Raw genomic sequence first — 27,920 nt, 5'->3', positions numbered from 1 at the left:
AAAGTGACCCAAAACAGCTTTATTTTGGCCTGCCTGTACAGGGCCTTTGAAACCTTAAGAATCACAGCCTTAATTAAGTAGGTACAATTGTAATACCTAACAGAGGTTTGTCTCCTAGTTTGAGGAGGATGCTGGGTTGAGCTATGTTAATAATAGTGGAAGTTTAGGACCAAAAGTAAGTGTGACATTCAGTGTGTCTATGGGGTCAGTCTGCATTTTTAAAATTGGCAATAGGTAGATGCTGGGACCAAAGGTGATAGTTATTACAATTGTGACATGCCATCCTGAAGAACCTCTGGCCCCCACCTCCTGAGGCCCAGTAGGACTGTCCATCTGATGACAAATAGCAACTATAGATGGACAGTTTTTGGCAGAGTTTAACAGTCCTTTTCTGTTTGCTAAGATTCCTACTATTTTAGCCTCCCTATTTAAAATTAGAAATCTTTACCCACCCACTCCAAACAAGGTGAGAAAGGTGCTTTGTTCAGATAATTAGGAAAACTGGAGGATTTTGTTTTTTATATTTTGTCTGTAGTGACTACACTGGGAGAGGAATAAGTGTAAATGGGCCTGCAGCCCATTCCTAACATCATTCCAGGTAGAATCCCACAAGTGGAACAAAAGCTGTAAATGGGATATTGATGTCACACTGAACTGGAGATCATTACGCTCTGTTCTGGCTGCTTTCTTCCTGCCCATTATTTTATTTATTTATGTCCTGCCTTTCTCCCAAAATGGGATTCAAGATGAAGTTGAAGGCACATATTTCAATGTATGATATTTTGTTTGAATCTGTACATCACTGATCAGCAACTTGTTAAACAGCAGGAGCCATATTTTGAAATGAGCAAGAGTTTGAGACCAACAACACTGGTGTTCCCTGCTAACTTGACCACATAAGTTGAGACATAGGCAAAAGGATCTTGAACAAAATCCCCCACCCACAACCTATCATAACTAGCAAGAGAAAGTTGGGAGCAGTTCTTCCATTACACATACAAGGCAATGTGCTTCCAGTTGTTGTACCTTGACTCTCAAATGGGCTTCAGCACTCGTCCAAGGAAACTCGGCTAAAGCTTCTGTTACTGTTCACATTGGCAAAGAAGGAGCTCACAACTCTGTATCTTTGTCTCTTTCCTTGAGGAAACTGTGTGAGGTGGGTAGATCCTTTAGGTCTAACGCTAGCTAGAAGTCAGGTGGGAAGTCCTGCTTAAGCTTCTGTACTCCCAATGCATTACTCTGATGCTGATTCTCTTGTGGTGGTCATATGTTATTCATCTTGAATTGGGACAGGATCATGGGCAATTATGTGTGATATTATCTCTGCAGCTGATACTGTCTCTATAGGCAAAGAGGAGTTTACCAAGTGATTCCTCTGATGATTCTGTAATCTCTTCCTTCTAGTCCCAATTAATTAGTTCTGCATTGAATTCTGGTGGCTTCCAAGCTGCCAGCACAGCACCTTCCAAAGAAACGACAAAAAATGCTGCAAAGCCAGGAAGATCACTTGCCACTCAAACCTCAACTCAACAGGATTTATTTTCTGCTTGTGCTGTGCATACACAAGGTGGGAGAAGTTCAGTTGTTTTGTTTGTCATTGTGTTCTTTTTATGTTCTGTTTAAAAGCAAAAGAGTAATACTGTTTGTCTTTTTCAGAGGCTTAAAGCTATTTTAGGGCTGGAACAGACAGCTAGGAAGGAGTGGCTTGAAGCTGCCCCCACTGAAGATACATTGGGGCTGCAGCAAACATATGCCGTGTGACCCCAATCCGCCCTGCACCCAACCCAAATAGGAGTGGAAAAGATCAGCACCTATTTTGGTCGAGAAAGAGCTGCCTTTTCCAGCCCTACTGCAACCTTCAAGACACTCCTGCAGTGTGTGGCATGTAAACATCGCATTGCAGGAGCATCTTGAAATCATTCATGTCTGGGGAGCTGGGCAGCTTCCAGGTGGCTTTGGAGTATGCGGTGTGTAAATGCCACTCTCCCAAGATGCCCGGAAGTGGGCTTTAATGGGTCATCTGTTTCGGCACTTAGTAGCTCTTTTTGTTTTATTTTTTAAAATATTCCATAAAATTTAGACAACATAAAAACATTTAAATTTCTGATTATGCAAAAGTGAGTAACACTGAACTCTCCCCTCCCTCTGGCCAACTCAGCAGCATTAACAGTAAGTCATTTGTAATAACATCAAATCATGGTTTGCTTTTATCATACATTAGTATCCAAACCATGATGTGAACTTCCAATTTTGCAGTAGGCAAATCACAGGTTTTTTATTTTTGTTTTTGTAGTAATAATAATAATAATAATAATAATAATAATAATAATAATAATACGTTTTATTTATATCCTGCCTCTCCAGATTGTAGGATTCACTTAGCTCTTTGTGATGCAGCAAAACAATTGTGATTATTCTGATTTGTCAATATTAACATCCGTTCCAAACCATGCTTTGCCGACTTACTTCAAATCATGATTCTAGTTTGCCAGCCAATTGCAAACTGTTGCATCTCAGTTCAGATGCCTCCTCTTGTGTAAGCCTGATCAAATTTTGAGAAATTTAGTAGCCATTCTGTTGTATCAACACTAAAAGGCTAGGATAATGAGTATACATAGCAGTCACTTCTCTGCGGCAGCAGCTCAGTTGTGGGTGGAAGTCAGTCTGGATCCATTTTTGCTGTGCTTCTAGAACTCATTCAACACAGTATGATTCTATGTGATCTTTGGTTAATAAAATTGGCATTATTTTATTAGGCATCATTTTGGGAGACCAAAAAAGTAATTAATAATATTTTTAATAAATGGAAAAAAATGGAAAAAAAGAATCATCAAATGATGTTTAAATTTTCTTAACCATGACATGCTGTGATGTCTGAATTGGAGTTTCTCTGAAAAGCAAGAATAGAAAAGTTTAGAACTGTCCTACATTTTTTGAAGATGTTCCCTGTGCAAAGCTTAAATTTTCAAGCTGTAATGACCTGCTAAGAATGGGGTGATAGAAAAGAGAAGATGTATGATTTCTCTTTCACTTCCCCCTTTCCATGTTATACTTTTATAGACTTCTGGAAGATTTCCAAAATAAAAATATCATTTTAGAAATATGTCCAAGTTTGGCAGGTCTCCACAAGTCTTTCACTCTTGGTGAAAGTCACCAAGAATCTGACAGTACATTCTGTCTGTGTTAATTAATTATGGGACAGATGGTATTCTTGTACTTTTGAGAGTTTTATCACTCACTCCCAGATTGCTGGTTTCACCTTTTTTGTAAGATGGAATGGTTCCATCTGAATGAGATTCCTTTAAATTGACAAGGTTTTTGTAGTATTATAGTAAATGTTCTTGGTTTTCTGGCTGTCTTAATATGTATTCTTTTCATGGACAAATCTGTTCTTCATTCTACATTCTAGCCTGTTCAAGACACTTTGGAAACCATAATGTCCATAGGCAGAAGTCCCCTCTAAACACACCAGCACCACGGCGCTATGCTCCTGTGCCAGTATCCAGAGATGCTAAAATCTCTCAAAAAATGTCCAAGAGAGAACAACCTGTTGGAGAAAAAGAAAATGTGCATCAGTCAGCTTATGGAAGAACTTTGGGTAAGGTTAAGAGGTAGCCGTGACCTCACCCCCATTTATTTATTTACTTATCTATTTATGGGATTTGTATCCCACCTTGTTCCCCAAATGGGATTTATCTATTTAAATGGATGTGCCAATTACAGTATCATGCCCTCTTGATAGGGTTGCCATAACCCTCCTGCCAGCGGGACATTCCCGGTTTTTCATCACTGGGGGTGTCCCTGCATGGTTTCCTCCTTGACTCAGATTTGTCCTGGGTTTTGCCAATCTGGTGACTTTCACACCAAAATGGGTACTTTTCAGAGCCTTTGGTGTGATTTTGGTGGTTGGTTTTAATGGTAATTTTGAGAGTTGAAATAAGTTCCAGTTATTTTTATTCAATTAGGGCTATGTTTTATTGCCATATTAACATTACAGGGACTTTTCAGGGATTTTGAATGAATATTTGGTGAGATATGGGAGGATTTAGTGAGTTTGGGCCAAACGTTTGGGGAATTATCTTCGAGGCTTGTTGGCAACAGGAGGTTGCCAGACTCAGGAAGAGGAGCTCCTCCTCTGTTGGGTCCCCATGTGGACCGGTCCCAGCAAGGCAGCAGAGGGGAGAGGAGAGGGCCATTTCCTTTGGCACTGAGATGAGGAGGAGGAGGAGGAGCGTGGCCATTTTCAATATTTATTTTGCCCCTGTGTATTTTTTCTCACTTTGACTGCCAGGGCTCAATGCTCAGGAATTCTGGTGTCTGTGAGGCATTTAACCTTCTCTGTTAGAGAGCTCTGGTGCCACAATAAACTACAATTCCCAGGATTCCATAGCACTGAGCCCTGGCAGTCAAAGCAGTGTGTTTTGGACACAGATATCCTTCTTTTGTGAGTTAATGAATGAATCCAGTCCCTAGCCTTTATATCTCTCACACACTGCAGAAGTAATAACCCACTTTGAAACAGCTTTAACCCAGTGGTAGGGAATCCTGGGAATGTTAGTGTTTGGGAGACATTGAGACTTCTCTGTCAGAAATGGCTCTGAGGCCACAATAGACTACAATTCCCAGGATTCCCCAGCACTGAGCAGTCTCAAACTGGACCATTTCCTCAGTGTGTATGCACCTGGTGAGGCATTCTGGGCACTGCAGTTCAACTACGTTTGGAGGGTTATGGGACTCCCCGCCAGAGATAGCTCTGGGGCCACAGTGTACTACAATTCCCAGCATTCCCAGCACTAACCCAGGACAGTTAAATCACTCTCGAACTGGATTCTTTCCTCAGTGTGGATGCAGCTTTGGTGAGGAACTCTGGGCATTTCAGTCCAGCTATGTTTTATTTCTGCAGTGTATTTTGGACCAGAGACAAGGTGACCAGACATCCTCCTCCTTTTCCAGGACATGTCCTCTTCTGTCAAATTTCAAAATGTCCTCCATTTGGATCATGCCTAAGAAACATTCATTTATATTAACATTTTAAAAAAATCATCAATTTTTTCCGCGTGTCCTCCATTTATTAAAACTGTGTTCTACATTTGAAAATGTTGTCCTACATTTGTCCCGGTTTGGAGGTCCTGACTTATGGCAACCCTACCTCTTGAGCATCAAGAGCATCTCATGCTCCTGAGTGTATTTTAGCTTTCATTCTAAATAGGCATACTGTGATGGTCAGTTATAGCTCAGTACTTTTTATTTAAATCTCCACGTGTATCTTTTACTGGTACAGGTATTGATCCAAATAATTATTGTATTATACTATTGTTTTAATGTCTTTCTGGTTTAATCTCTTTTTAGTATTACTGTGCTTTTATACTGGGGATAGCGGTTTTTTAAATTTTTAATTGTATCTCATTTTATTATTGTAATCCGCTTGGATTCCAAGTGATTAAGCGGAATATAAATTATTATTATTATTATTATTATTATTATTGAACTGAAGCTCAAATAAATGATTTTTTTACTACCAATTTATTTCGAAAACATGCATTGAAATTTAACTCCTAAATTGGTAGAAGTGCTGCCATTCTAGAATGGAAACTAGCAACACTGTTTCTCACATTAACACATAGGGCCCTATTTAGTTATAGTGTTGGTTTCCCCCCTAGGAGGAGGAAAACTGCTAGAACAGATTTTGAATTCTCAAGAAACTCCCTTAAGACAGGATCCAATGAAAAGCAATACAGTGCTGTGGCCTTTTGAAAGAGAGTGGTAAGTATCTTCCTGTTGCCTCAAACTTTATAATGTGGAGAAGCCCAGCTGGAAAAAAATTAAAAAGTACTGAATCAGCCATGGTATCCTTATCTCAGCTGGGTCTAAAAGGATTGATGAACTGGGGAAACAATGGCGGGACACACACCGCCATATAGTATGTATAGGATACGTACTAGGGTTAGGAAGGGGCGGTGCTTCCGCACCCCCCTAACCCTAGTATGTATCCTATACGTACAAGATGGTGGCACACCTTCTACATGGGCGCCGCCATCTTTACATACTGGACACATAGCGTCCAGACGTGTCGCGGTGCCTATGACGTCGCGAGTCCGCACCAGGCGCCTCGCGATGTCATAGAGGCGCCGCAAGAAGAAGCTCCGAAATGGAGCTTCTTTTTTGCTCCGCGCGGGAGTCACGCGGTTTGGCTGCTGCGGCTCCCGCACGGAGCAAATGGCGGCGGCGGGGAAGCGCCGCAAAGCGGCGGTTTGTACCCCGCCAATGAGTCTTTAGGAATCTCCTGTGACCCATCTCCCTCCCCCAGTAGCTATGAGAACTGTGCAAGCAGGTTAGTAACAAAGGAAAATTCACTCTCCTAGTCCATCTTCATCCTTGCATATCTTTTTGCATATCTTTACCATCAACTGGAGGAGAGTAAACCATCTGAAACTTAATGCAGACAACAAGGGTGCTCCTGGTCAGTCAGAGGGCAGATCAGGGAACGGGAATTGAGTCTGTGTTAGATGAGGTTACACTAGCCCTGAAGGTGCAGGTTCACACTTTGGATGTACTCCTGCACTGAGCTTTGAACCTGGAAGACCCAGGCTTCTGAGGTGGCCAGGAGTGCTTTTGCATGTTTAAAGTGTGTATGCCAGCTGGGCCCATTCTTTGAGACGTTGGATCTGGCCGTGATAGTGCATGCCTTAGGGCCCAAACAGACAGGCCAAAAAGCTGCTTCAGGTCTCTTTGGAGGTATGCTGTTTAAATGACACAGGCCTCTTAAGAGACCAGAATCTGCACCAAAGCTGTGCTCCAGTCCTTAGGACTGGAACATGGCTTTAGTGCAGCTTCTGCCCTCTTAAGATGTGTATGTCATTTAATAATAATAATAATAATAATAATAATAATAATAATAAGAATACTGTTTATGTATAGCCCGCTTTTCCAAAGAGATCAAACAGCATACCTCCAAAGTGACCCGAAGCAGCTTTATTTTGGTCTGTTTGGGCCCATAGTTACATCCTGTTTGGACTACTGTAACACATTCTACTTGGGACTAACTTTGAAGAGTGTTTGGAAATGTTGGCTGGTCCAAACAGCTGCAGCCAGACTATTAACTGGGCTGGTTACAGAGACTACACAATACCCCTGCTGAAACAGCTCCACTGGCTGAAACAGCTCCACTGTTTCCAGGTACAATTCAAAGGGCTGGTTATGGCCTATAAATCCCTATTATGGCTCAGGTTGAGGCTATTTGGCAGACCATATTTCTCTGTATGAGCTGGCCCAGGCTCTGAGATCATTATGAGAGGCCCTTCTTTCAGTCCCACCAGCATCGCAGGCATGGTTGGTGGGAATGCATGAAAGAGCCTCTCCAGTGGCTGCCCTAGATTCTGGAACTCCCTTCCCAGGGAGGCCAGAATGGCCCCCTTATCCTTCTGTTTGCAGGCTAAGACATTTTTATTCAGACAGGCTTTTAAAACAGAAAGTCTTTGAAGAATATGCTGGGTGTACTGTACGGTTTTAATTGTACTGTTTTTAAGTACTTTTATTTGTTTAAATTGCATTTTATTCTTTTAATGAGTGGTGTGTTTTAATAATAGTTTAATGCTATTTTTATGTTGGTTTTTGTGTGTTTTTAATTGTGGTGTTCTTTTAAATTGTAAACCACTTTGAGTCCCAGTTTTGGGGGGAAAGTGGGATATAAATAAATATAACCATAAATGATAATAATAAACTGATAATGCCTGTAAAGTGCCATGCAAATTTAGGGCACTATATAAATAAACAATAACAACAACAATAACAACAAACAGCAACAACTAAGGAAAAAAGTATCTAAAAACGTGCTGCTACAAATTAGTCTTTTCTTTGTGTCACTGGACAGCTGTTAAGGTTTGGCCATGAGGCTGGCTAGGAATCCAAAACCTGTCTAATGCCAGAGGCTGAACTCACTAGAGATGCAAAATTAATTTTCCTTCTAAGAAATGTACTTTTATGCTGGGCAGAATCGAAAGAGGTAGTTGATGGCCTGCTCAGCTGACATGTGACAGGTATGCCAGCCAGGAACAGGGCTTGCTTAGATATTGCTTTCCTTATATATGTTTGTTTTAGTGAGAATAGGTGGTAATTTGTAGATTTAAACAACATGAGCCATAAATGCTCAGTTCTGATATGTTTTACCTTGCTTTCCCAAGGATTCTTTATAAGTGATGCAGATCACCTACTGGTTCAGTTGACTTTTACTCAGCACCACTCTGTAATCTAGACTGCTTCATAAAAATGTATTCTTACTCTCAGTAGGAATTTGTAAATATTCTTCTTAGCAGATCCAATGTTCAGCAGCCAGAGCCCATCCATGCCTTTAAAAGCACAGATCAAAATTCCAATCCAATTGAGAGAACTGTTAAGAAAGCAGATGATGTGCTCCGTGATCTGGGACAGCTGAAGAGGGAAATGCATGACATCTTGCAGGTAAGGCACAAGATAATTGTATTGCTGAAATAATTGAAAGTGGGAAAGCTGAAACGATCTATAAATCAGAATCCTGATATCTGGGCATGCAGAGGTATTTATTGGAAGTTAAAATGTTGCTGCCTGGAAATAAAAGCTTCAGACATTACTTCAAGCAGAATAATCATGCAGATAGTATGCAGTGGATGTAAATCAGTAAGCTCCTTAAAATTCTGGTGCACATTAGTTTAAAAACAGTTTTCATTAGCTGGCTTCACCTGTCAACTTGGCTGTGAACCTTGCTGGGTCAGTCTTGAACAAGTCAGTTTCTGTTAGCCATACATACCACACAGGATGCCTGTGAGCCAGAGATGACGCACGGTATACACTCCTCTCTTTTGCAAACATTCTTTCCTGGATTGTGGAGAATACCTCAAATCATAAAATGCATCTGAAGAAGTAGACGTAAGTACAAAAGCTTGTTTATTGCAGGGATGTATACTTTGCAACCCTTCTTGTTAATAAAGCAGTCACATTGATTTGACTTCATTAGATAGTCAAAGATACTTCCTTCTTTAAGTAACCAAGAACATTTTATTCATGGTTATTAGGCCTCATGACATGACTAAAATAATCTTAATGGTATCCATTAAGATAAAGGGCTATTTAAAAATGTTTCAATAAAGAAGGAGAAGGCCCAAAGAGGTAGTAGTTATGTTATGCTCTATCTTCACTAGGAATATGCAAGACCACTTCTAGTACATCTTTGTAACTTTGTCATGATTGTAAGATTCTTTTTCTGTTTTACAGGATGCAAAGGATTGGAAATCAGACATGAATAGGATTATGAAGGTCTGTGTCACTGAATTTTTTAAAATTATATATATTTGTCAATTATTCAATTCCAAGACACTGGAATCAGCATCAATAAAATACATGAACTAGGCCAGTGGTTCCCAAATGTTAGGGCGGAACCCCAAGGGCAGGCCTGAGAGTTGGTCAAGAGGTGTGTGCAAGACTTGGAGCCCTGTTGGCACAGTGGTTAAATGCCAGTACTGCAGCCACTCACTCATAAACCACAAGGTTGTGAGTTCAATCCCAGCCTGGGTCTCAGGGTCAACTCATCCTTGTATCCTTCTAAGGTCACTAAAATGAGCACCCAGCCTGTTGTGGGCAATTAGCTTACAGCTGTAAACTCCTTAGAGACTGCTTAGTGCAGTATAAAGTGGTATATAAATGAAGCTGCTGTTGCTATTGGAGTCCCTGATTCCCCCCTCCTCTTTTCCAAACTTTTTTGTGTGTCAGATTTACACATGCATTGAGTAAAATACTGAATATACTTAAATAAAACTGTTCTAGTATGAACAATGTTGTTTCCTTATAAAATGTTAAAAAATGAATATACATAAATGTACAAATGAAAATATTCACACTAAATAAACAAAATATTTTCATTCCTATACTAGTTCGAGTGGAGGGGGGGCATGGCATTCGCATGTGGATGTAAAGGAGGGTCTCAAGGGTAAAATGTTGGAGTAACACTGGACTAGACCCATTTTAAAGTCATTAAAATAGAATACAAGTAGTGCATTTTGATTTGTTATTTTTTAAATAATAAAAAACCCTGCTACTCATGATGGCTTTGCATTACTTCCAGTATTAGAGACATTATGTGTTCCTATATCATTAGCTCATTTACATGAGTAGAAGGATGATACTGTGTTCACCTCCTTCCTTAGGACTTAGACATCTGTCTGGTCACTATGGGAACGGAATCCTACACTAGAGAGGCCTTTAGTTTGATCCACAGTGCTCTTATGTTTAAAAGAATTAAGTGCTGGTTATGACCTATAAAGCTCTGTATGGCTAAGGCCCAGACTATGACCCTGTATGAACATGCCTTAGCCTTATAACTAAGGGTTTTCTTTCTGTCCTGTCACTCTCCCAGGCTTGGCTGGGGAGGTCTCAGGCTGTACCCAGACTATGGAACTCCCTCTGTGCTCTCTTTTTCCTGGCAGGCAAGAATCTTCTTGTTTAAACAGGCCTTCAGACTTTTAACTAGTTGGTGGAAGAATGTGCAAAGGGTGTGGTGTTTTTCAATAGTTAATATGAGCTTTAGGTGTTTTTAATTGTTTAAAATTAACTTTTAAAAGTAATGTTGTAAATGGATTGATTTTTTAAATTCTTTTAAAACTTTTGTACCATATATATTAGCTAGTTTGTTTTAACTTATATTTTAAGCTGCTTTTGGTTTCTTATGGAGGCCAGGATGAGAATCAAAGAAATACACAAGAAATGAATTTAGAGATATATCCTTGTTTATTTGTAGAATCTGGATGTAGAGAGAACTTGAAACACCTTTGAGACTTAACTACTGTACTTCCAAATGCATCTGAGGAACTAGACCTAAGTCTATTAAAGCTTGGGCTGCCAACTTCTTGTCAGGGATGATGGGAGTTGTAGCTCTTCACCTCTGGCTCTAACTCACCACCTTGTTATGCAGCGGAGCTGACCAGCTTTGGTCAGTGGTTAATGCTTTTCTTCCAAAGCAGCAGAGTTTCGGAGAATAGGCTGAAGACCCTGACAAACTCTCCAAGCCTTCTCACTCTTCTTCCTCAGAAGTCTCCAAACTTCTCCAGGATCCTGCTGGCTCTTGTATCTTCACTCAAGACACCAGACAACTCAGTAGTCTTATATAAAAGATCTACTTTATTCTACTATATACAAATACTAATGCCCTCACAATCTCCAATATCTCCAAAACACTCCAACTATCCACAACTACCCACAAAATACATTGGCAAACATTGCAATTATTATAGCCATTGTTAATCACCACCCACTTAGTCAGTTTCCACCCAGTGGGCGTGTACATTCATTTTGATTGGTTCACATAGTTCAACCCATACTTAAGAATTTCATCATTTCACCTTGTACACTTAATGAATCTCAGGTGTTTCCAATTGTACATTCTACAATTCTGTCCTTGACATTCAAGACTTCTAAATTACATTAGCTTTTTCACCTGTGTGAAAATTGCTCTTGCTTAGTCATTGTGACTTTCACATACATGTTTTATTTCTACTACTGTATGTCCCATGTTGCATTTTCCTTAACACTTCTTCCTTTCAGTTAGTCTCAAAGGTGCTACAAAATCTCTACGTACAAGAAATAAAGAACATGAAACAGATGAAATGTTCCTCAGCAGCAGTGGGCTATGTACACAAATAAACAAAATTGTCTTACAGATCTTGGATTTTGTGCACATGATCAAATAGTGCTCCCTTCTTGGAGTCATTGCTCTTTGGGTCTGTGGCTCAATTTGATTGAAGTACAAAGGCTCAGGTTAGCTGATGAGAACATAACAACAGAGTCTGTGCTGCAGCATTAAACCTAAAGACAATATAATGTTCTCTCTCTCTTTTTGGAACTTGGAAATTGGTACAGTGACTGGCAACCATGTGCTCTTAAGAAGTCTCCTTCTATTTTGAAGAAGTTCATGTACTTATTTCCTGTACAGTAAAAACTAAGATTCTCCTGAAGAGCTTGGTGTTATCAGCCTCTCCTACTGTAGATGATCTCTGTTGTTGCCTTAGAAACATATCTAGGAGAGCTGAGCATTTTTTTCAGTGTTTATATTAAATTTTTAATAATGATTCTATTAAATTGTAGACCACGCCAAACCTGGGAGAAGCAGTCCAAGTGAAAGATCACCTACAGCAACCTCAGTCTTCACATTCACTGTGGCCATCATCAGAGGCTCTTATCCCCATGCCTCCACCAGCTGAGGTACAGGCAGCAACCAAGGAGAGGGCCTCCTCACTTGTGGCACCCTGGCTTGGGACTCTGTCCCCAGGCAGCTTTACCTGGAATTTACTTTGCTATCTTTTTGGCACCTGACATTTCTCAGACACTCTAAGATTGTTTTTTCTTTGTCTTTGTCTTTCTCTTTCTTGGCTGCTTTTAACTGGTGGTGTTGCTCACCCTACTTGTCATTGTTATTTGCTGTCCAGTCAGCTTTGATTTACGGCAACTCTATGAATGAAAGACCTCCATCAATGCTGGTTACCAACTTCCCTGCTCAGGTCTTGCAGATTCAGGGCTGTGGCTTCCTTGATGGAATCCATACATCTTAACATGGTCTTCCTCTTTTCCTACTGCCTCCCATTTTCCCCAGCACCATTGGCTTTTCCATTAAGTCCTGTCATTTCATGATATGTCCAAAGTATGGTACCCTCAGTTTAATCATTTTGAGTGGCAGTAGACAGCAAATAAAAATAACATTCAGGTTTGATTTTGGATGGTAAAATTTATGTATGAGAGTTGTTAAGATGACCAGTATCTTAAGATTATGGTTTTTGTTTCCTTTACTTTCTTCTTCTTATGCCTGTCCATTGGGGATGGGAATAATGCCTTCATTGCACAGTAACAGGAATGAAGCTTGCATACAGAAATATTGATTTGATTTATAGTTCTGATATATCTCTGGTTGCTGGCTGTTAGTGGCAAGCAGAATAGTTGTTTCCATTTACATTTTTATCTGCTTGGACTTTAAGCAAAAAGATCCTGTTGCTCCAACGCTTCTTGAGCTTCAGCAGCTTTCCAAGTCATCCATTCTTCAATCAACCAAGGCATCAAAATCCATACTGAGAGATGCTGAAAAGATCCTGAGAGCCGTGCAGAAGAATAAGAAGCTCCTGGAAGAAAACCTGGAAGCCATTATTCGTGCCAAGGATGGCAATGCCTTACATGCCTTCATAGATGAGCTGACAGCAGACAGGTTGATTTCTGTTGCTTTTTAAAAAGGATATGTTGCATTTCTTACACTGATGTCTGATGTTTATATCTGTCTTTACTCCTTTGCACTGTGGATATTAGAAGTCTTGAGTGTGACTCACCTGTCAGATGGCTGCTCTCTGCCTCTTTTGTGAAGCTCTTCAACTTTACTTTAAATGTTTCTGCACTTCCTAATCTATATATATTGGGTCTAGAAGTGAAAAGTAAAAGATATATTTGAAATATGGCAGAATTAGATGGGACAGACAGAGGCCTGGGGTAAGAAAGTATGAACTAAAGAAGAGGAGCAAAAATGGCATCAGAAGGGAAACATTATTCCAACTGCTAGTGTTTGCTTTCTTGTAAAGAAACAAATGAACAGTAGGTAGGGAAAGAATAACAGTGACACTCATGTTGGTGGTACTAAATTCTGATATTTTTAAAAAAACACACCATGACTGTGTATTCTGAGCCCTTTAGACTTTAGTGTGTCCTGTATTTGTCCAAGTATGTAACTCTCTGTCCTGTGCTTGGTCTCTTCACAGCACATTATGAATGTTTAATAATAAAAGTGAGTAACCAAGCCAAAAAGCATCAGCAGAAAGAAGGAGGATAACTTACAGGGGGTGTAGTGTGTGATAGCTAGAATACGAGGGTCCTGCTTCTTAAACTTTCTAACTGAATTATTATCTTCAATTTTAATTGACGTTTCACTAAGTAGTATTCTGTGTATCCTGTCAGTTTACTGTGAGCTGACTTGTGGATTCTATTGATAGAAAGATACAGAAGGAGTCCTTTGTATAAATTCTGAATAATTTATTTCAGAGAAAGTAGTAAGCATTTTAAATTTTGGTTTCCACAAATGCATTCTGACAATGGAGACTATTATTATTATTGCAGGACATTAAAAAATGTAAAGTAAAATGTGTTAAAAATTTTCTTCACAGGATTTCTAAAGCTATTATTTCTGAAATGAATGACATCTGATAATATCTGATAAAGTAAATAAACACTGAAAGAATTTTAAAAAGAGCTGATTGGATTTTTAAAAAATCCCAAAACAGATGATGTGAGGAAGGAAGTTGAAGGAACTGGTTGCTTTTTTCTTTCAAGAGCAAGGAGAGTCGTCATATTTGTGTGTTCCCCCAACCCACAGAACCAGTCAGTCAAGTTTCTGTGGTCAGTAGCATCAGAATCCATAGAGAGATGGAGATTCAGTTGTTGTTGTGTGCCTTCAAGTCATTTCCAACTTATGGTGACCCTAAGGAGAACTTATCATTGGGTTTTCTTGGCCAGATTTGTTCAGAGTGGATTTGAACTCTGGTCTCCAGAGTTGTTGTCCAGTGCTCAAACCTGCCTTGGCTCTTGAGATTTAATAGTGTATACTATACGTACATACAGAAACATATGTAATTAGCAATACTAAGAATTTTCTGGGGAAATAAGGAAAGTTTAAAGCAGAGTGGGCAATTTTGTGGGGCCCAGTTCTTCCCACTAGGCCTTCCAAGGCCACACTCCCCAACAGCAAGCCCAAATACTTCCATATTTCTCTGCAATCCCTCTCACAGTGGTGACAGGAGGTGCTGTGCCATCACTTTCTGACACCATTTTGAGAGAGACCGCAGAGGAAAACAGAAGTATTTTGGATAGTTCTGGGTTCTGGGGTGCTTGTGAGGGTGGGGGGATATTTTTGCATATACTCATAAGTTTGGGGAGCTTTTCTGCATAGTTTTGGGATTGCAAATATTCCAAAAATCATGCTAATAATACAAATATATATTTAATTGGGAAATGGAAGGATTTGACAGTCCTGGTGTGGGACTTTTCCCATCTAAGCATTACTTCCAGATACTTTGAAAATAGAAACCTTAAGTATGAGGTCAGTCCCCCTAATCCTTGTGAACAAAATCTTTTCTTGTCAATAGATGCTATAATCCTCCTTCTCTTCCTCATCTAGAGATGTGCTGGAGGAGATACGGATCAGAAAGACTGTGGATGAATGGATCAAGACTATCAGCATGGAAATCCAGGTATGGCTTCTAGGATTACAAGTGGAGCAAGAGTGTTCCTAATGTTTTAGAAGCATTTATGTAGTTTAACAGCTGGTGTGTGAACCAGGTAAAACTCAGAAAACAAGTTTATAAGGCTTCTGCTTGTCCTTCCCAGAGTGCAGAGATTTTTCAGTGTCTTATAGCTTTTCTGAGGGACTTGGAGATACTTGTTTGTTGCTCAAGAGTTTCTCTAATGCTGAAACCCATTCTGCTTGGTGGGGCTAAATTTAGTGTGGGTCTGGGCATTAATCTGGAGAGTATAATGACTCTGAGAAATACAGAAGTGGGCTATATTTGAGACATGGCATAGATTTGAGTTTATTAGCATTCTAAGTTCTTTATTTTTTCCAAAATAAAGTTGATAAGTAAGAAAAAAAATAGTAGTGACTATAAATTCAATAGTCAGATTTCACCACTTGGAAAAGACAGATATTCTCATTGGCTAATTAGGCAACTGTCCACATAGGGTGGCTATAAAAAAGTCTGTGACAACACTGCAGAAAACTGGAAATATATTAGGAATTCTATATTCCAGCAGTACAGAGGAGAGGATGGAAGTGCTGTTAATTCCCACAGCCTTCTTGATATTTCATGGTATTTGTTTATCAGAGACACATACTGTACATACATGGCACCATAATTGCAGTATCTTATGGTGTTTTGTTATCTTCTGGCATGTATCTCAGATGAGCAAGTAATACAGGATTTTCTATTTACATTTTAAGGTAAATGGGCAGTGTTAATGGTTTTGTTGAAAAGAAATTCTTGTGTAAGAAACATAAAAGTTCATATTTTCTGGAGTAATTGCCCAACTTGTGTATGGAATTTTTTTAATGCTATGATTGGTCGCATGGAAATTTAGAGACCAGTGTTTAGAGTATAGGTTGTGTCTCCCTTATCCAAAATGCTTGGGAGCAGAAGTATTTTTGATTTTTGATTTTTTGTATTTTGGAATATTTGCGTATACATAATGCAATATCTTGGGAATGGGACCCAACTCTAAACATAAAATTCATTTATATATACCTTATACACGTAGCCTGAAGGTAATTTTACACATAATATATTTAATTATTTTATGTATGAAACAAACTTTGTGTACGCTGCACCATCAGAAAGCAAAGGTGTCACTATCTCAGCCACCCATATAGACAGTTACGGATTTTGGAGTATTTCAGTGTTTGGAATTCCAGGTAAGGGAGACTCAACATGTATATTCTGCTATACAGATAGTCAGAGAACCTCCTTTTTACAAAGTCTTTTTAGGGGAACCCAGTCCAGCCATCCCCCCCCCCCTTTTCTCTCTCTCTTTTTTTCATCTGTCTATTTAGAAGTTTTCTTATAGCATTGACATTGGGAGGATGGTGAATGATGATGGAGAAAGACAAACTTTAAATGTTAGGTTGAAACAGTGGGTCTGCAGCTTGACCTGGGTAAGAATGGGATTCTACTCTAGGTGGTTGTACTATATATGGGTATGCTTATGTATATCAGTCAAAGTAAACAGCTACCTCCAGTATCGCTTACTGAGCACATGTGAAGAGGGAAACAGAAAGGAAAGAGGAAGGCAGATTAGCCTGCAACACCAACTACTCTGGCATATTGTCAAAATATAGATCTTTAACTTTTGTCACTAAAATGAAAATCATAAGAAAAGTGGAAGCTGTTGATAGGAAAAAGTTATCCTGGAATGCATTTTGGTAGAAGCTTTCAAGTGGTCTCTTGAAGATTCACAATATTTTTCTTTACTTATCCAAGGCTTAATTGATCTTGTTGTTTAATTTCACATGCACATGTTATTAAGTTTTGATGAAAAAGCTGAAACATGTTGAACGGTTGGTTCTTCTTTCTTATGGTGTAGGAAACTGTCTCTTTTCTTTTCATGTTATTTCTGCCTCTGGTAGCCAAGAAATAAAGCCCAGGAACATATCTGTCTCATTAACCTGCATTTGTGCGATATGGCTTATAAAAACTCTTACTTGTCTACTTATTTATATTGTAGTCACTTCTGCTGAATATGTGATTTGCTAGTCAAATGTGTCCTCAAACTGTTTGGGTGCAATTAAAATTGTAGTTTTCCAACTCTTCTTACATTGTATTTAGGATGAAATGGGAAGGACAGACTGCCTCAAGAGGCAACAAGCCACCAAGATGACGAAAGCCAGCAGAGAAATGAATGGAAAATCTCAATATCCTCCAAGAATACCAACAAAAAGGCCTGTGCCTGCAACAAGACCCATTCAAAAGCTCACAGATATGGTGAGAATGTAGAGTTCGATAGCTGTTAAGGTCCTAGGGGATTGACTCAAGAACCTACAAGTTATTACATGTGCTTCTACATGTTGGGGGAGTACTGAAGGGAAAAGTCACATGCATTATCAGCCCCCTGTATTGTCAGGCAATATGAAGCCTAAATATTGACCAGATTCAGAATGTGCTAGGAATTTGGTACTTTCCTGTTCAGCATTACATCTCAGGCCCCAAGTATAGCCATTGATTCTAGAGACCTTAGGTTGGAGAGCCTACAGTCATAAATTCAGATTCTACTAGAGCATCACAGCCTAAACTTTGATTCCAAATGTTTTCAGCTGAAAACCATAAAGACTGCATTGGACATTTACTTGACACTTTCATCTTTTTCATTCCATATCAATTCTAGTACACACAACAGCAGTGTTTTCTCATTCTCAGCCTACTTTCCCCAGAAAGTCCCATGCCTCTGTCTATTGCACTATGGACTTGCCCATTCTCAGGGCTATTTATGTTTGCCTGCCCTTCCTCTAAAACCACGCGATTTAAAATAGTGGCCTGTGGACTATTGCCAGTCTGCAATAGTCTGCTGGCCCATGATGAGTCTTCAGGAAAGAAAGAAACAGTTGTGGTTCATGGATGTTAATATGGTACCAGTCCCTAGCACATTAGAAAAAAAATACTTGCCAGGCCACCACATCAACTAGTCGAAGAAGCACTGCTGTAAGGCACTCAATGTACTGTAGTTATTCAGTTTTGTTCTTCCAGGTGCTTCATTGAAGTGGTTTTAGAGTGAGAGGGTAACTTGCTACCTCTTTGCCTATGATGATGATATTTATAATGCCCTTATAAAACATATATAGTCAAAGACAAAAATAATAAAACATAATGCTATAAACATACATAAAACCCCAACAAGCCATTAGCCCTGGCAGAGCAGGTGTATGAACCTCCAGTGTCTGTAATCCAGTTCCAGCATTCTATCACTTGTGATGTTCTGGCTATTGTTTAATCACTTTCCTGTATAAATTGGACATTTGAAGATTTTCTGTTTTATACAGGGGTTTCTGAAAACAAGGATGGGGTTACCACATGAAGAGTTTCTCTCTCAGGTTTATGGCAGGCCGATTTACCAGGGTCACAGGAGCACACTTAAAAAATCTCCATATCTCAGGTTCAACTCGCCCCCTCCCAAATCAAAACCTCCAAGACCTAAACTGATAGAAAGTGTTAAAGGTAAGTAATCTTGCTTCCTCCCTTTTAAAGCTAGTATTTCAAAGATCATGCTCCTGATTTCCACACTGCATTCTCTTTCTCGCTTCTTTCCTTCATCATAACAGTAGCCTTATTATAGTAATGTATCAGCAAAGCTCATATTATTGTGGCCACTATTGGCCATATATAAAGCATCTGCAGTCAGAGAATGTCTTTAGTATTCGATTCACTCAACCTTTCAGAACTGTTTTCCTTAAGTTCCATAAAGACGCACCCAGGTAAATCATGGCAGGTATTCAGCCCCTTTTGAAGGATGAGAGGATAGCATCATTTTGTTTATCCTTTTCCCATGCAGCTGGAAGATACAGGCTGGAAGGTGAGGGGGTTTCCATACTTAATCAGAAGCGCATGAGGTACACATAAATTAGATGTTGAAGTAGCTACCCTACCTTAAGGTCCAATAGTCTCAAGAGCACTGGAGACTGTTTTATTTTATTTTGTTTTATTTGCTCTGCTGAAACTTATTCTGAAACTCCCTTTCTGTGCTCAAAGGGCTCAGTAAAATAAAACAAAATCTAACATCCATAAAAGTGTGATACCTTTATTGGCCAACCAAAAGGCATGAAAGCTATAATGCAAGCCTTCAAAGCTCAACTGGCTTCTTCATCAGCAAAGGATGTTTAAAAAATTATATAGGAAGAAGAAAAAGTCATGATTTTGGGGTCACAGGCCTGCATTATATAGAGATGTTGGTAACCAAAAGTACTACAGCAGAAACAACATGTATACAAAATGTACTCCTGTGCCTCGAACACTGCCATTTTCTCTTCCTCCTTTATGATTTTTAAAAACATCTTTTGCTTTATGAAGAAGTCAGTGAAGCTTTGAAAGCTTGCATGATATGTTTGTGCATTTTGGCTGACCAATAAAAGTACCACACTTTTGTGGATTTTGTTTTCTTTTGCTGTATGGCCAAGCACAGCTACCCTTGAATATGTTTCAAAATATAATATAATAAATAAAAGTTTTATTTATATACTGCCTTTCCTATAGATCAAAACGGTTTACAGTTTAGCAAATTATGTGACACATGTCACGGTACAAAACAATAAAATATTACAATCACAACTTCATACAAATCACATAAAAACCCAGGGCGAGTACATATACAGCGTACCCGCGCCATACGCGGGCGCGCTTTACACGGCTTGAGCATACGCGGGGCGGCGTGTCCCGTTCAATTGCATGGGCGCGCGCACCCGTTGCGCCCTGCGCGCCACCATGCATGAGCCCCATTGTTTACAATGGGGCTTGAGCATAAGCGGAATTCGCCTTACGCGGAAGGATCCGGAATGGATCCCCGCGTAAGGCGAGGGCCCACTGTAGTTTCAAAAGACTCATAATGTATATACTTTCTTCCTAGGTACAAAAGTTAAGTCAGCGAGGACACAAACCAACTACTCTGTGCATAGCAAAGTTGCTAGTCCTGAAAGGCCACACCTAGCATCTGCTCCTCATCAAGAACTCCAGTATCTCTTCAGCCCCAATAAAGAGGCACCCAGTACCTCTGGTCCTCTTGAGGGTCATCTGATTCCAATGGCTATTCCACTAGGTATGGACAACAACCAGGGATCTCTCAGGTTACATGGGTTGCCTTAACTCAGAAAGAATTCTCCCATATTTGTGGAGATTTGCATGAGTTTCTTTTTCTGAGAATTTAATGCTGTGGAGGTTGCTCAGCTGTATTTAACTAAAAAATGGGGACTTCAAATTCAATACACAGTGGGGTTAGAATTCTGTTCTGAGTCCCAGAATGTCTGTTTCTCTGTGTGTGTTGATCATCTTACTATAAAATTCAAATTACAAAATAAGACATGCCACCTAAACATTAGGAAGAATTTATCTACTGTAATTGCTGTACTTTCCTCTCTCTCTTCCAACAATAGACAACCTTGGAGGTGGTGACTCTCCTTTGGAGGTCTTTAAACAGTTTGGGTGTCCAAAGTGGTGTCACTAGGGGATGCGGACTGCACTAGGTGACACCTATGAAGAGGGATTACACCTGATGGGGGGCATCCTCCCGCTGCAGGGGGCGATGTGCTGCTGCTGTGGCTCTTCCTGAGGAGAAAGCAAAGGCAGCAGAATAGGAGAAGGGGCTACCTCCTCATGGGGAAGCTGCACGGAGGCAAAGGAAGGGTAAGTTTGGTCCTCCTGGCTTTGCCTCTGCCTGGCTTCCTTGTGAGAAGGAAGCTACATGGAGGTGAAGGAGGGGTGAGCCACCCTGGACAAGCATCTGACCAAATGAGTGGAGGAAGCAGATACCTAGAATCATAGAGTTGGAAGAGACCGCAAGGGCCTCCCCAGCAGCCGCCCTGCACCAGGTGACACCAAACCCAGATATGCCATAGGGTATCCCATCTTTCAGAATTGCTGTAGTTGTATATTACTGCATGGAAAAGGTTGTACTAGATGTTCCTTGAGGCCCCTTACGACTGAGATTCTAAGTAAATTGAGCGGTTATGTCACTGAACCCATGTGGAGGATCGAGACCACAGCTTTTACCAACTTGATCAGGGTAGCTTAAAGTATATGAGTAGAACAGCCTTTGGTAACTTGGATGATAGTCATTGCAATTTTGTTTTTACATCCATAGAGGTCACTGTAATAAACCAAATTTCCACAGAGCACAGGGAAAGTTTGCTCTTCATGTGTCTTGTGTTGGCTGGGAGATTCTGCGAGTTATAATCTGGAAAAAGGAACTTTGTCAAGCTCAGTCAAATGCTAATCGAAAACACGTTAAACTACAGGCCACTTAATACAGGCAGAAAAATACTGGATGTAGTCAAGAACATTCTTTCTTTTGTCAGTGTGAGGAATAATAATATTATAATTTGTTATGAGGTGTTATGAATGTCTCGTTGAATGATTTTAAAAATGGATGTTATATAATCAGTAAATATTATTTGTAAAAAACAAAACAAAACGTTAACTCAAATTCCACCATTGTTATAACTTACATCATGGTCACAGAGTTCTTAAAAGTGACTTTTCCTTTTCTTTTGAATTTTTACTAGGCCAAAAACAGATCAACGGCATTTCGCCTCAACCTTCAGGCATAAGTATAGGTGAATTCCATCCTGTTACTGTGACAACCTCTGTTCCTCCTCCCCCTCCTAATCTACAAAAACCACAACTGAATGTTAAGAAGCCCAATATTGCAGTGATACACATGAAATCAGAGAAAAAGGATCCTCCCAAACTGACTCTGCAGGTATGGAACAAGAATGGCAAAAGTTGGATTACAAAATGTAAACCTAATACCACTTCATCTCTTCTGTACAGCTGGTCAAGCTTTCTTTGTAATATCTAAAACTTTTAAAACAATTTGAATGTGCAGTTGTTATTGTTTTCTGTAGAAATGTGTGTTGTAGAATTCTTTGCTTGTGATTTAAGATTTAATGCATGCCCACCAACCAACCATGTGTGCCCAACCAACAAAGCCAATCTAGAAACAAAGCAGGATTGAGTAAATTCCTTGATTGGAGACCATCAGGGATCTCTAGATGGGGCTAAAAAAAGAATCCAGCCTCTTATCCTGCTAAGCCATTGCTGTAAGAATTGATAATACTGTACTTGTCTTGATGGACCAGTGATCTGACTCAGCATAGCATAGAAGCTTTCTCCTCACATCTGATCGCATTTGATTTTGGAAGCTAAGCAGGCTGTTTTTACATGCATGAAAGACCATCGAGGATTACTAGGGATCTCTAGGCATGGATAAATCTGAGCTCAAAATCAAATTAAATTTTATTTGCAGTTAGGTCAATGACCATTGTAGTTTACACAAATATAGTACATACAGACAAACATAAACAACTTAGTTGCACTGACTCTACAACAACCATATCAGTCATCTCTCTCTCTCTGGCTTTACTTCCCAAACGAAAATATCAGTTATACCTCAATAATATATCTCTGATACAGATATTCTACACTTCAAGGACAAATTGCAACCATTGGGTTTGTGGGACCACAGTTTACTGTTTTGGGGGCTCAGTTATTTTTCAAGAGGTGCTGAGAAGGTGGCTCTTGGATCCTGAAGGCTGCCTGCAGCTCATAGGCTAAATGTTTCCCACCCCTATGCTAGAGGAAGCCTGTGGCCCTCCAGAGAGTGTTGGACTTGGTAATCAGCTGCTGCCAGAATAGCTAGTGGTTCAGTAAGCTCTAGAACTTAACAGGTTCCCTACCCCAGCTGTACAAGAATTGTTTGAAGGGTAAAGCTGTAACTGTATGCTATAAAAGTAGGATATGGCAAGGCTTCATGAAAACAACCATAAAAATATTGGGAAAGCTACAAAAGCATGACAAGATGTGTTGGGCATGCTTAAAATAAATCTAGATAATTTGGCCAGAGTATTCTGTAGTTTTTCATGTTATTATTCCATGCGTTTGAGCTACAATACAGATGGCTCCATCTTTTGTATGTAGTTGCTCTTTGAAGCTGTAGTCACGTGCTTCAGCTAGAAGTCTGTCTTCAAATAGAGAAGAATGGATTGTCATATATTAGGCATTCTGAAGGCATTGATTACCATTATCAAGGAGGCATACTGGCATAGGTTCCTTTTCTCATCTGAAGTAACTAGGGTTGCCAGGCTTAAAACTGGAGAGGGGTTTAGTAATTATGTAATTTAGTAGTTTGGTTGCATGAAAATCAACATCAGCTGAAATTTCATCTGCTAATAATACTTAATAATAATACTTATTTATTTATACCCCGCTCTTCAGCCAAGGTTATCAAAGCAGCTTACAGTTTGTTAATTAGACATTTCCCTGCCCTCAGGCTTACAATCTAAAAAGAAAAGACACAAAAGGAGAAGGGAATGACAGTAAAGAAGGGGAAAAGTCCAGCAGATCTGCTCTCCCTCAGAGGCCTGTTTGATCTGGCTTACCTTCCTTTCCCTTAAGGTGGTGGATAGAAGGAGGGCTCTTCTTCTTTTCAGGAAAGGCCTGTTGGAGCTGGCTTGTCTTCCTCTCCTTCAAGATGGTGGATAGAAGGAGGGCTCTTTTTCTTTCAGCAAAGGTACAGGAGCCCTCTCCAATTTTTACTGGCATCCCTATGGTAACTAAGGGCCTGTACTCATGAGACAAAAAGCCCGTGCTACCCCTGGCCTTGCTTCATCCTTAATGGATGACACAGGCAATTAACCCCAGGCCAGAATCGGCCTGTCTGGTTGCCAATCTGGTGTTTATGGACCTATCCCAGCCCAAAGGAGCGTTAGCCTGGGGCATATAGACCTGCTGGTTGCAGTGGAATTTCCTTGAAACTCTTATGTCAACATCCAGCACACCACATGGCCCTGCACACCTGATACCTGCCTCTGCTCAAAGGACCCCTGTCACAAATTCACATCAGATGGGGGTGCCTGGCCATGTGGGTGTAACCAGGTATTCCATTTCCACCCTTACAAGCCGTGATACAAGTCTTCTGAACAGATGTGATGGAAGAGGCAGGTACAGAGTGTGCAGCAATAGTGGTCCATGGTGCAGTGGCAGGTGGGCATGTAAACACCTGCCTGTCACCATGCCAGCCTGGGGACTGAGCAAGGTTAGAATATAGGAGAGGATAGTATGGGCTTGGCCCATGCTGTTCTGCCTGTCTGCTTTGGCCTCAAGATAACTTCTATGTTTTTTTTTTCCTAAAAATGATGGCAAAAAGTTAATACAACACAAGCCTTTAAAAGGTCTGTTAGGATATGTTTGTTTTTCTTTGGGTGGCTGTGAGAGGGCAGACAAACCTATAACAAAGTAAAACAGTATGATGTATATACATGGCATGTATTGCCCTCTTTTTGTGGACCAAATGCTGCCACAGGAGGAGAGAATTGTGAATGGAAAACATGCTTAGCCTGTTTCCATCTGCCATTTCTACAGCCAAATCTCTTGCTCCATACATGGCTTTCCTTACTCACATTTAACTCTCACATATGCATTTGGACTGTCTTGTGAGCTGATTGGAGGTGTGCTTGGGATCCAGTTATCATCTCCTGTGTGTTTGCAGTTTTCCTTCTTTCACTTTCACTTCTTTCCTTCCACTGAACATCCTTTTCAGTTAAAAACCAAAGGGTCATAAATAATTGAAATAAGAAACTTCCCTCCAAAAGCAGAGAAGCACCCCATTTGTTTCTGACATGTTGTTTGGCCCTCAGCTTATTTGCCTCCTAGTGAGTGGTATGTCAGCTTGACTATCTTCCAGTGGGAATTTGACCTAGCAAAATGGGTGCACAGTTGGCTCTTGCTAATGGCTTATTAGGATTGAAATCTTGTTGATATTGGCTAATCAGCTTCCCTTTTCAGATGCTGCCAAGCCAGTCCCTGAGTTCTTGTAACTCAAAGCTCCTTTTTCCAAGCATGAAGAACTTCTTTCCAGGCATTGATAATTTCTGCAGAGCTTTCTGCCTGGTTTGCAGTACCGCTAACTGCTTCCCACCCATGTGCTGTATATCTAATACCTCTGGCTGGTTCAGGAAATGGTTCAGAAGAATGAAGGACATTATTTAGAAAATGAAAATGAACCATAGATGGTTCAGAAAAAAACAGTGTGTTTGAGTGATTTTCGTCTGGTTAACATTTCAGAAGTTTTAAAAATTAGTTTATATCTCTGTATTTTTTCTTTTTTCTTTTCAGGTGCTACCAAATGTTGATATTGACAGTATTTTTAGTGACCGTTCAAGTGTAAGCCAAGATTCTTTAACATCCTTTCCTACAAAGGGTATGATACAGGTACCTTAATTTGATCCTGATGATTTCTGATACCTAAAATGTTGAAACAGTACCAGTTCGTATCATAATGGGCTTTCTTTTTCACAGAAGGGAGGTCTAGAGGGGTTGCTGTTGGAAGAAGGAATTTCACTTCAACAGGCTACTCCATGTATAACCCAGTCTTACTAGAAAGCACTCTTATGTCACAGTGTGTGTGGCAGTTTCTTCACATATCTTTGTATTTGAAAATACTAAGACTAAAAGCATCACAGTCCAGGGATGTAGCCGGGGGGGGGGGGGGCGTTGGGGCCCAACCCCCCCCTCCCATTAGAAAAAATGAATGGTGCGCGTGCTGCCGCCCCCCCACCCACGCCCCATTATAACAGTGTGCACAGTCTGGGCCCCCCCCCTTCCCAAAATTCTGGCTACATCCCTGCACAGTCTGTATATCTCACAAAAACATCCTTTTGAGTAACTGGTTTGCATGATTATCTATCTGCATACCATTTTCATTCTTTCCTATAGAGCTTTGTAAAGTTGCTTTTATGAAGAAAAAAACTCTCCCAGAACACCCCCCCAGTCAAAGCACTTATTTATAAGATGTGATCTTATTTATACCAAAGTGCTTTCATGGGGACAAAGAGTTCTTACAGGTTTGATTGCTGCTCCTGCTCTTCCACATTTCCAAGGAGATGTGAGCTGCAATAAAAAGAAAAAAATCCTCTGGGAATAAATATTTTATTTATTAATTGAAATAGCTATTTATTTATTTAAATATTTATATCCCACCCCATAACCAAAGATTTCAGGGTGGGTTATGATAAAATCAGTTTAAAACCATAAATATGCATGTTAAGGAAAGGCTGTGCTTACCATCTCTTAGTCTGAATCCTATTGGTAATCTTTGTAGAATAGTTCTTTTGGATTAGTGTGATTGATTTACCATCACTAGTTGCTTCAGTGGATTTGCTCTGGTTGGCCTATCAGTAGGGGACTTTTCAGAGAAGCTTTCATTGTGAATGCACAGCCGATTTCTTCTACCTCCTTTAATTTCCATTATTTTTGTGATAGCCTGTAGATTCTCTGACTGTAGATCTAGAGATTTATAGGATTTGGGGCTTCTTTTCCTTGATGCTAAGGATCAAAAAAGGCTGAGGCCTGTTACAGACTGCCAAAATAAAGCTGCTTCGAGTCTCTTTGGAGGTATGCTATTTAAATGATGCATGGGTCCTAAGAGTCTGGAGGTCGTGCCAAAGCCACACTCCATTCCTAAGCACTGGAGTGCAGCTTTGGTGCAGCTTCCAGATTCTTAGGATGCATGCATCACTTAAACAGCATACCTCCAAAGAGACCAGAAGCAGCTTTATTTTGGCAGTCTGTAACAGGCCCACGTGTAGCTTAGATGGTTCCTATAAGGTAGATGAAATCATGAAAAAAATGTTTTTTAGATTTTAAAGACCACTGAAACTCCACAGAAGGTTCACTGAACTTGGTGACTGTGCATATATGCTTTGGATCTTAAAATCTGAACAAATCTGTACTACTTGCTTTCTCCCAGTGATGCAGAGGAAGGTTCACCTTTTTCCCAACTGGTAGGAAGATGCATTTAGCTTCTTACTGCAGGAGACAGGGCCTCCCTTGGCCTCACCATTTCACATCTGTTTGGAAGAGCAAATTTCTTAGTCTCTTCAGCATCTTCAAAGAAGTGGGGGTGGGGAGATGGGTGGGCACAGACATGGTAATTTTCAAGGGAGATAGCTCACTGTGGCCATGGTATCCATGATTTTTCTACCTTTAAGCAACAGTAATCAACTGTCAGGCCACAATGATTGCATAGTGGAGGACAATATCAGTTCGAGTTGGCTGAAGTCTTTGTTAAGACCTCAGTTTTGTCTATGACTGCTGTATGGGATGCACTCAAGAGGTGCACCCATGTGAGTGGGAAGGGGGGCACACAAGTTGTTTCCGAGTTATAGCGACCCTAAGGCCACCCATCATGGCATTTTCTTGGCAAATTTCTTCAGAGGGGGTTTGCAGTTTGCCATCCTCTGAGGTTGAGAGAGTGTGACTTGCTCAAGGTCACCCAGTGCATTTACATGGCTGAGCCAGGATTTGAAACCTGATCTGCAGAGTCATAGTCCAATGCTCAAACCACTACCCCATGCTGGCTGTACAAGAAATCATATTTCACATATATGCTACTGGTAATATTGTCGCTTGCTATTTGATATTCTTTTGATGCCTGTTTTATCGAACCATTTTCTGTATTGCTATGTACTTTATATGTATTAGCCTATTACCCCCACCACCTTTCTCTTCTCGTTTTATGTCATGTCTTTTTAGATTGTAAGCCTGAGGGCAGGGAACCGTCTAATTAAAAAGATTGTATGTACAGCGCTGTGTAAATTTACAGTGCTTTATAAATAAAAGTTA

At 40.2% G+C, this 27,920-nt stretch overlaps 1 protein-coding gene across 2 annotated transcripts in view; it reads left to right on the top strand.

Moving 5' to 3' along the window:
- KIAA0586 (KIAA0586 ortholog) overlaps positions 1–27,920 on the top strand; it is a 104,048-nt gene that overhangs the window by 8,903 nt on the left and 67,225 nt on the right. For both annotated transcript variants that reach the window (XM_042452994.1, XM_042453003.1), the window contains 13 exons: positions 1,405–1,567; positions 3,410–3,598; positions 5,661–5,763; positions 8,310–8,457; positions 9,247–9,288; positions 12,109–12,225; positions 12,993–13,216; positions 15,170–15,242; positions 17,367–17,522; positions 18,575–18,749; positions 20,152–20,340; positions 21,803–21,999; positions 25,413–25,508. In XM_042452994.1, coding sequence (XP_042308928.1) covers positions 1,405–1,567; positions 3,410–3,598; positions 5,661–5,763; positions 8,310–8,457; positions 9,247–9,288; positions 12,109–12,225; positions 12,993–13,216; positions 15,170–15,242; positions 17,367–17,522; positions 18,575–18,749; positions 20,152–20,340; positions 21,803–21,999; positions 25,413–25,508 — 1,872 coding nt within the window. The remainder of the gene's footprint in view (positions 1–1,404; positions 1,568–3,409; positions 3,599–5,660; positions 5,764–8,309; positions 8,458–9,246; positions 9,289–12,108; positions 12,226–12,992; positions 13,217–15,169; positions 15,243–17,366; positions 17,523–18,574; positions 18,750–20,151; positions 20,341–21,802; positions 22,000–25,412; positions 25,509–27,920) is intronic.

This window comes from Sceloporus undulatus, chromosome 1, assembly GCF_019175285.1.
Source record: "Sceloporus undulatus isolate JIND9_A2432 ecotype Alabama chromosome 1, SceUnd_v1.1, whole genome shotgun sequence".
NCBI classification, from domain to species: Eukaryota; Metazoa; Chordata; class Lepidosauria; order Squamata; family Phrynosomatidae; genus Sceloporus; species Sceloporus undulatus.
Note: the sequence above shows the minus strand (reverse complement) of the source record. Positions and strands in the feature narration are given on the sequence as shown.